General features: G+C 36.8%; 5 protein-coding genes across 5 annotated transcripts in view; 3 read left to right on the forward strand and 2 right to left on the reverse strand. All coding sequences in view use genetic code 12, as the record gives it.

Moving 5' to 3' along the window:
- Window positions 1-11, forward strand: part of CORT_0B00760 (hypothetical protein) — a gene marked incomplete at both ends in the record, with an annotated part of 1,863 nt that extends 1,852 nt beyond the window's left edge. Inside the window, one exon of the mRNA XM_003867187.1 lies at window positions 1-11. This exon is cut by the window's left edge and continues 1,852 nt beyond it. Coding sequence (XP_003867235.1) covers window positions 1-11 — 11 coding nt within the window.
- A 333-nt stretch (window positions 12-344) lies between these two features.
- Window positions 345-2,624, forward strand: CORT_0B00770 (Sec23 GTPase-activating protein; the record flags this gene model as incomplete). Its single annotated transcript, XM_003867188.1, has 1 exon — window positions 345-2,624. One exon carries the CDS (start codon window positions 345-347, stop codon window positions 2,622-2,624), a length of 2,280 nt encoding a protein of 759 aa, XP_003867236.1.
- A 114-nt stretch (window positions 2,625-2,738) lies between these two features.
- On the reverse strand, window positions 2,739-3,104 carry CORT_0B00780 (Isd11 protein; the record flags this gene model as incomplete). The annotated part of the gene is made up of 1 exon (XM_003867189.1): window positions 2,739-3,104. The coding sequence occupies one exon, from the start codon at window positions 3,102-3,104 to the stop codon at window positions 2,739-2,741; it is 366 nt and encodes a 121-aa protein (XP_003867237.1).
- Window positions 3,105-3,255: 151 nt separating this feature from the next.
- On the reverse strand, window positions 3,256-4,575 carry CORT_0B00790 (hypothetical protein; the record flags this gene model as incomplete). The annotated part of the gene is made up of 1 exon (XM_003867190.1): window positions 3,256-4,575. The coding sequence occupies one exon, from the start codon at window positions 4,573-4,575 to the stop codon at window positions 3,256-3,258; it is 1,320 nt and encodes a 439-aa protein (XP_003867238.1).
- Window positions 4,576-7,330: 2,755 nt separating this feature from the next.
- On the forward strand, window positions 7,331-8,626 carry CORT_0B00800 (hypothetical protein; the record flags this gene model as incomplete). Its single annotated transcript, XM_003867191.2, has 1 exon — window positions 7,331-8,626. A coding segment is annotated over one exon (1,296 nt), but the record flags the coding sequence as incomplete, so codon positions are not given.

Below are 8,626 nucleotides of genomic sequence, written 5' to 3' on the forward strand. Positions count from 1 at the left end.
AAAGAGGATGAAAAGAAAGAAAATGGGGGAATTAAGGTGAAACCAGAAAATAAAGATTAATGTATGTAGTTAAATAGTAGTTATTGTATGAAACCTTTGATAATGGCGTTTGAATGTGTGTAATATGGAGAATGCAATCTCACAGAAATAAGTTCATACAGTATGGTAAGGGTGTTAATGTCGCAAAGCATCTACGACATTGATTTATGACACATTTTTTCAAATTTGACAACGAAACGAAAAAAAAAAAACAATCACCAACTGCCAAATAACACGATCTCAAATTAATCGACAAAACAACACCACTCAATTCATACTACACTGGTATCTTACTACATTTTACAATGGATTTTGAAGAAGCAGAGGATATAAATGGAGTCAGATTTGCTTGGAATGCATTTCCATCCACCAAAGCTGAAGCTGGTAAAATTGTTGTCCCCACTGGTGCTTTATACACGCCATTGAAACAACGTGAGGATTTGCCCATTGCTGCATATGATCCTGTTTATTGCTCAAACCAAACATGTAAATCTATCTTAAATCCGTATTGTGCTGTTGATCCAAATGGATTTTGGCGTTGTCCTTTGTGTCAAGGTAGAAACCCATTGCCGGCGCATTACCATGGTATTAATCCAGAGAATTTACCATTGGAATTGCAAAACACCAGCTCTACTGTTGAGTATATAAATTCAAGACCAGTTCAAAACCCACCAATTTTCACTTATGTCATTGATTTGTGTCAAGACGAAGATAACTTACAAGCATTGATTGAGAATATTATTGTTGGTTTGAATCATTTACCACCAAATGCTTTAATTGGTTTGATTACTTATGGAACCATGGTTCAAGTACATGACTTGGGATCAGAAAAGATCAACAAGAGTTATATCTTCCGTGGTGATAAGGAGTACACTGATAAACAAATTAGTGAAATGTTGAACAATCCAGTGACTCCAATGTTGAACCAACAACAGCAACCACAACAACCCTTGGCCAATTCATTGACTAGATTTTTCTTACCATTGGAAGATATTGAGTTTCAATTGACTACGATTTTGGAAAATTTGGGTAAAGATCCATGGGCAGTAGCCAATGGAGCCAGACCTTTAAGATGTACTGGTAGTGCTTTGAATGTAGCTGTCAATTTGTTGGGATTAACCTTCCCCGGATTTGGAGCTAGAGTCATGTTGTTTTCTGCTGGACCGGGAACTTTGAACCCAGGTATGATTGTTGGAAACCAATTGAAAGAACCTATCAGATCACATTCTGATATTGATAAAGATAATGCCAAACATTTCAAGAAGGCAGTCAAATTTTATGATGCAATTGCTTCCAAGGCAGTTAAAAACAGTCACGCAGTTGATATTTTTGCTGGTTGTTATGATCAAATAGGTATGTTGGAGATGAAAAACTTGTGTAATACCACCGGTGGTACTTTGTTGTTATCTGATGCATTTACTACATCCATATTCAAAAGATCGTTTTTGAGGTTGTTTAATAAAGATGAGGAAGGGTATTTATTGATGGGATTTAATGCTTCTCTTGAAATAAGAACTTCCAAGGAATTAAAAGTTAGTGGATTGATTGGACATGCTTCATCTTTGGGAGTGAAATCAACAAATGTTTCTGAAAATGAATTGGGTCTTGGTGGAACATCAAACTATAGACTCTGTGCTACTTCACCAAGACACACGTATGCTGTGTTTTTTGATGTGGCAAACACACAACAATTGCCACCAACTGCTCAGAGCTATGTTCAATTTGTCACTCACTACCAACATGCCAGCGGTACCTATAGAACTAGAGTCACCACAGTATCCAACTATTTGACTAGTGACGAGCAAACACTCACCAACTCCTTTGATCAGGAAGCAGCAGCTGTATTAATGGCAAGAGTCACTCTATTCAAAGCAGAGCAAGATGATGGAGCTGATGTTCTTAGGTGGATCGATCGTATGCTTATTCGTTTGTGCCAAAAATTCGCAGACTATAGAAAAGACCAAGAAGAGAGTTTCCGTTTGGGACAACAATTTCAATTGTACCCACAATTTATCTATTACTTGCGAAGATCACAATTTTTGCAAGTTTTCAATAACTCACCTGATGAAACAGTGTTTTATAGACACGTTTTGTTGACTGAAGATACAAACAACTCTTTGATTATGATTCAACCAACATTGACTTCATTCACTTTGGAAGGTGAACCAGAAGCAGTTTTGTTGGACTCAGTATCCATTCGAGATGATCGTATCTTGCTATTGGATACCTTTTTCCATATTTTAATTTTCCATGGTAAGACAATTGCTGCTTGGCGTAAAGCTGGTTATCAAGATCAAGAAGAGTATGCTAATTTCAAAGAATTATTAGATGAGCCAAAACAAGAAGCAGCTGAGCTATTAGCTGATAGATATCCATTACCAAGATTTATTGATACTGAAGAAGGTGGCTCGCAAGCGAGATTCTTGTATTCAAAATTGAACCCTAGTGTTACCTACAACACCAACGAATTGATTGGTGGTCTGGGCTTGGGTGGTGCAGGTGGAGCAATTGTCTTGACGGATGATGTCAGTTTGCAAGTGTTTATGAGCCATTTACAAAAATTAGTAGTTAGTGGATCTAGTTAGGCTAAGGTAAAAAGTTGCGATACAAGAAATGACAACCTAACCCATGTAAATGATTCTTCAACAAACGATATTATGTCATTAACTATATATAGGATTGCGTATGGACTCTAAATTCTAATGATGCTTCTTCAATGGTTCAACAACCAACTTATCGAAAGTATACAACTGGGAAATTGTAGTTTGTCTCGTCAACAACGCTAGATTATCAATACCCTCATTGTAAAACCTATTTATTTGTTCTTCATCAGTTAAATATTTATGTTCTTTGAATGCATCATGTACCCTGCGTTTGGAATATTCACGGAAATTGTAGTTGTCAAATTTGTAAGCTTTGTTAAGGAGTTGTTTATACAACCTGAGAACTTGTTTAGAATCAACCATTTGTGGAATGTAGTTGTGCAATTGTGAAAAGGAGTTATCAAAAGTGATGGGGAGTAGGTTTGTATGACTTCGTTTCGCCCTTACCTTTTTTTTTTTCATCTTTTTTTCGGTTCTCGGTGCGAAAATTAGATTTGTAATGTACACTACCAATGGTCAATGATTATTAAGCAAGAGAATCTATACGTCATCTACTAAAGCTGCACTCACTATAATTCTATTCACCCAAAGCGGTTGCGTCTATTATCTATATTTAAAAGAAATTATGTTGCTTCTTCTTATTGGCCTTCTTCATCTTTGCATCAGCCATCATTTCTTCAAAAATTCTGGCTTCTTCATCCTCATCAGCCGACCTCTTCTCATTCAATAATTGAGTTCCAATGTACAACAATGCATTTGCTCTAGCAACTTTCTCTTTCTTGCCTATACCCTTTTCATGTAAGACGTTCTGGCATACTTTATTTAGTACATTGGTGACTTCAAATTTCACCAAAGACCAAGCCGTAGCAAGGAATTTTCCAGTAACAAACCGTTCTCTTTCAGCTTGCTGTACAATTTCCTCTTGTGTTGGGGTGTATCCTTGTTCTTGTTTTAATTGGAAAGCTTCTTGTTCCTTCATTACTTTTTCCATTGTCTCCTGTGTATCTAAGGCTGATTTTATGATGCTGTAACCATTTTTGACAGTTTCAGTTGAAGATTTCATTGAGCTATAGATCTTGGTGATACCAAAAGTTTTAGCTGCTTTTAGTGTTGCATTTGCTTGGTTGGTATATACTTTTCCAATTAAGTGTAATAACTGTATACCAAAACTTTCAATCTTCATATCGTCAAGCTCCTGTTTTAATTTTTCAGTGAAATGTTTCAATCCTTCTTGATTAGTTGCGGCCGCTCTATAATTATCTAAACGATCCTTCAATATGACTGACAAATCATTAATTCTCTTAAGTTTGGCCTCCCTAGCTTCTTCTTGGATTCTCAAAATCTCCTCCCTTTGCTCCTTGGTGAGCTTTTGCTTTCTCTTTCTCTTTATATCTTCAGACGACAACTCACCCTTGTTTTCATGAGAATGCAATTGTAATGAACTATGAGTGGATGTTGGAGTTTCGCCATGACCTGAAGTAGGACTACTTGTACCGTCGGTCTTGCCTTTGAAAGCTGATTCTCCAGTTCCCGTCGAGCTAACTTCCAGATTCGAGTTCTCCTCATCCAAGTCCAAAACTTCAGCAGACTTGGTAATGTCATTAAACATACCCAATTCACCAATCCAGTCTCTGAATGCCACCCCACCGAATATAACTTCAAAGAATTCGCTTGGATCAATATCTTGCCCTTGTACACTCTTTTCCTTCATTCCTTCCACCCCATATTCATCATAAATCTTTCTTGTGTCAGCATTGGACAAAATACCGTAAGCTTCTCCCAAGTCTTGAAACTTTTCGGCCGCCTTAGGATCATTCCCATTCTTATCCGGATGAAGTTTGATAGCTTGCTTTCTATAAGCTTTTCTAAGTTCTTGCTCCGTTGCCGTTGACTCAACGCCTAAAATATCGTAATATTTCGTATCTACCACCATGACTATTATATAACCTTAATTATATATTATTTTGTTAAGGAATCAACAGAGTATGTGAATTGATCTAGTTTCGGAGCTAAGATTTGTTGATGATGTTTTTTTTTTGTTCCGTTGCGTCCACTATAGAAAACCTGCTTCTAATTATGGGATCACACTCTATAACACAAAGACAAACGAAAAAATAGTTGCAACTTTTTCTTGCGACAAGGCTTAGATTGTTGGTAAAGTAGCAATTATTTAGAGCTTCGAGAGATACTAGAGGTGGCTAGAGGTATGCTAACCCTCGAGTAGCCCCGTTGACTTTTCAATCTTGAACATTTTATATTGTAAATTTATAAGTTTATAATCGAAGAATGGAATCTCTTCGCTGGCTAGTCCAAAATTTCTTCAGACTACAACCCTTGGTTGAGATCATAGTAGCCACAATAAATATACCAAGATTCACAAATTAAAGAGCAAAGCTAGCAGACCCAAGTACTGGTTTACGTAACATACATCCAAGTGACGCTCAGTTGACAAATGAATGAGTTACATAAAACATACTTTTTTATTTAATCCACAAAAAGCTACCAGTTCAGTATTTCTGAGACGCCATACATCCTTATACGCCATTTCGTTTGGACACAAGTGTTCATTGGAGAATTGACGAAATTGGAAATGTTCTGCTAATTACGAAACAAAGCAAGCATAAGAGTTAATCAACAAATTTGTGAATTTTGCGAGTTTGTAAAACTTGAAATTTGCCAGACAGATTAGGCATTCGTACATAAACCCCGAAAATCGTAACTATACACAACGCAAGTTGTACATGATAAAAGCTAAAGCCACAAAGAATATGAAACCACTTCAGTGTGATAGGTGTGATGTATCCATCTCAGATCCATAGAAAGAGTTTGATGTAGACACGTCCTACAATTATTCAAAAATTTCAATTTTGCTTCTTCACAGAATACAAGTTTACCATGCATTCATCGAAATACTTAAGTTAGTTTTCTGGATTTAGGACCCGTTTCATGTCAACTAGCGATCGGAATGTTCGTCTAGGTAGAAATTTCAAGAAAGCGGCCTCAGCTTTGTGTCTAATTTCGTGTTACCGAAATTTCTGCAAGTATTTCCGACATCGAAACAACATATCGAAGAGGTTGAAACTATAAACTAAAGATATACGGAGAATGGCATTTATTGTGGGATCCACAAAGCCAAAGCATAAACTACAAAAGCATAGCCACTTCACTAAGTGATATTCAAGTATATGTTTACACATAGTGTCCTCAAATGTTACTGAAATTTTCAGCAATCTAAATGTACTTCATTTTAGAAAGGGATTAGCACTGTTTTTTTTCATTTGACAATTAGTGTTGCACAAATCCTTGCAATTAAATTTACCGAAATTATATATGCAAAGCGTCAAGTTTGAATACAAATAAGGGAAGACTGATAATTGTTTATCCGGGCCACAAAAGGAATGACAATACTCGTATTTATTAAAGCAAGCATAAAATTTATCAACTGAAATAGGAGGTATTTGAGAATATGAAATATGCTGGTTTTATAGGTTTGCTTCAAAATCCAATTTGTTGTATGTGTATCCACTAAAATGACAAACCATTGCGAAGAACGTTAAAACCAATACTCAAGAGCAGTTTCAATCCCTTTACACATGACAAAAGAGCATAAAGAATGTTAGTAGACTACAGTTCTACCACCAAGGAGTCTTCGGCCCGGGAAAATAAGACCCTGGCGTTGTATGTTAATTGGAAAAAAAAAACTTTCTCTTTTTCGGCACACAAGTGGAAATGTGAACATCTAAAATCCAGTTTTGTGTGTTATAAATCATCGCTTAACGTAGGATGCACGCCTTATGAAAACAATGGACAAGTCTTCGCCTAGCTAAAACAATTACCAAATGAAAAGTAACCGAAAAATACTTGTACCATTTTATTGCTTTCCTTCGTGACTAAATGTGTGGTTGCTATTGTAAGACACGCGGGAACAATCTCTTAATTTAGTCATAGCATAGTTTTGGTCATTAGTTTTCTAACATATTCACTATAAATAAGGCATATTTCCTCTAGGTGTTGAGATTACAAACATGTTCTATTCAAAGAACATCCTGAAATAAATGTTAGCGAAATGAAACGACTCGCAAAATTATGACGTGTCGCTAGCAATTGAAAATTTTTATATTATTATATACTTCGACAGCTCTTTCCAGAACACTCCTTCCACTTTGCACTGTTTACAAACCTTATTTTTGTAATATTTAGAATATTACCATGTGAAATTTCAGGCTGAATATATTCAGAGATTGGCGACTGCTTCGGGCTACAACTAGTAAGTAACACTACACTTTTTTTTGATTTCGAAACATTCTTTATAACACTCAGAAATTTTCATTCCGAGGGGTGAATTGACTAGGAAGATTTGCCACACATTTCTCCATTTGCTGTTGCAGAGGCCGCTTTAAAACTCCCTTTCGTATAATTTCTTTTGAAACAAACTTGAAATTCTCAAGGACTTTGTGTACAATCGAACAAAAAAATAAATGCGGATTTATGAATTTTGCAGCCACTACATATAATTAAGAAGTTACACAGTTCATAGTCTCTGAACCCTGGTATCAATATTTAGCAAGATGTATTCACTATTTGTAGGGCTCAGTTAAGTTCAAATGCTTTTAAAAACAATGTAAAAAAGTCCAATGTCTCCTCACTTTGAAGTAAAAACTTTTATTTGGAAAACTATCGAACCATCAATGAAAAATTGGAGCTCACTTGTGGCCATTTTTACGGCTTTCACATTAACAACACTTACATTCGCTGCTGAGGTCACTGATGTTTTTCAAAGTTTTGATAGCTTGACCTGGGAAAATGGAGCTACATACCAATACAGTACACCAGCCGCTCCAAGTTGGATTGCAACTTTGTCGTGGAAGGTTTTGGGTTCAAATGTTCATGCAGGTGATACATTTACATTAAACATGCCTTGCGTTTTCAAGTTTACAACAACTCAAGACAGTGTCGACTTGAATGTTGGTGATACTGTTTATGCTACATGCCAGTTTGCTCCTGGTGATTTGGTTGTTGCTTACTCTCAATTAAAGTGTACTGCTAGCAACAATGTCAAAGATAGCACAAATGCCGCTGGTTCAGTACATTTTCCGATCGCTTTTAATGTTGGTGGATCTGCAGGAGAAGTTGATTTGCAAGACTCGAAATGTTTTACTGCTGGTACTAATCAAGTTACTTTTACTGATGGTGATAAGAAATTGACCACCACTGCAAACTTTCAAGGCGGTTCCAACACCAATGGAGGCATTTCGACTGATACAATTGTCTACAATAATCGTGTTGTCCCATCTTTGAACAAGCAGCAGTTATACTTGCTTGGAGGAACCTGTGACAATGGATACAGAAGTGGAACTTTGGGTATTACAGTCAGTGGAGGAACACTTGATTGCTCAACGCTCCATGCTTCCATCACAGATCAATTGAATGCTTGGTTTTTACCTGAAGAGGCAGAAGCAATTTCTGCTTCCACCAGTTGTAATGAAGGGTCTTATACAATTAATTACAGCAATATTCCTGCAGGTTATAGACCATTCTTGGATATTTTGGTTTCAGTTCCTACTGGTCAAAGTTTACAAACATCTTATACTAACACATACTTGTGTGCTGGAGATTCGTTTCCTAACGATGGATCAAGATCTGTTACTTGGTCACCATACAACAATAACGATGCTGGTGCCAACGGTAATGAAGTCGTTGTCACTACTTCTACATACTATGGATCAACTACATCAGTAACTACTTTGCCATTCAATACTGAACCGGGTAACACCAAAACTATTGTTGTTGATGTCCCCATTCCAACCACCACGGTTACTTCAAGCTACACTGGTGTTTCAACATGGACTACCACCATTACGGCTATAGCCGGGGAGACTGCTACAGTGGTTGAGTGGGATCCGATAACTCTTACTGTGAGCTCCGAACCACCAAGTTCATCAGAGCCTCCAAGCTCATCGGAATCAGAATCAAGTTCAGAACCA

The sequence above is a fragment of the Candida orthopsilosis genome, assembly GCF_000315875.1.
Source record: "Candida orthopsilosis Co 90-125, chromosome 2 draft sequence".
Taxonomy (NCBI): Eukaryota; Fungi; Ascomycota; class Pichiomycetes; order Serinales; family Debaryomycetaceae; genus Lodderomyces; species Lodderomyces orthopsilosis.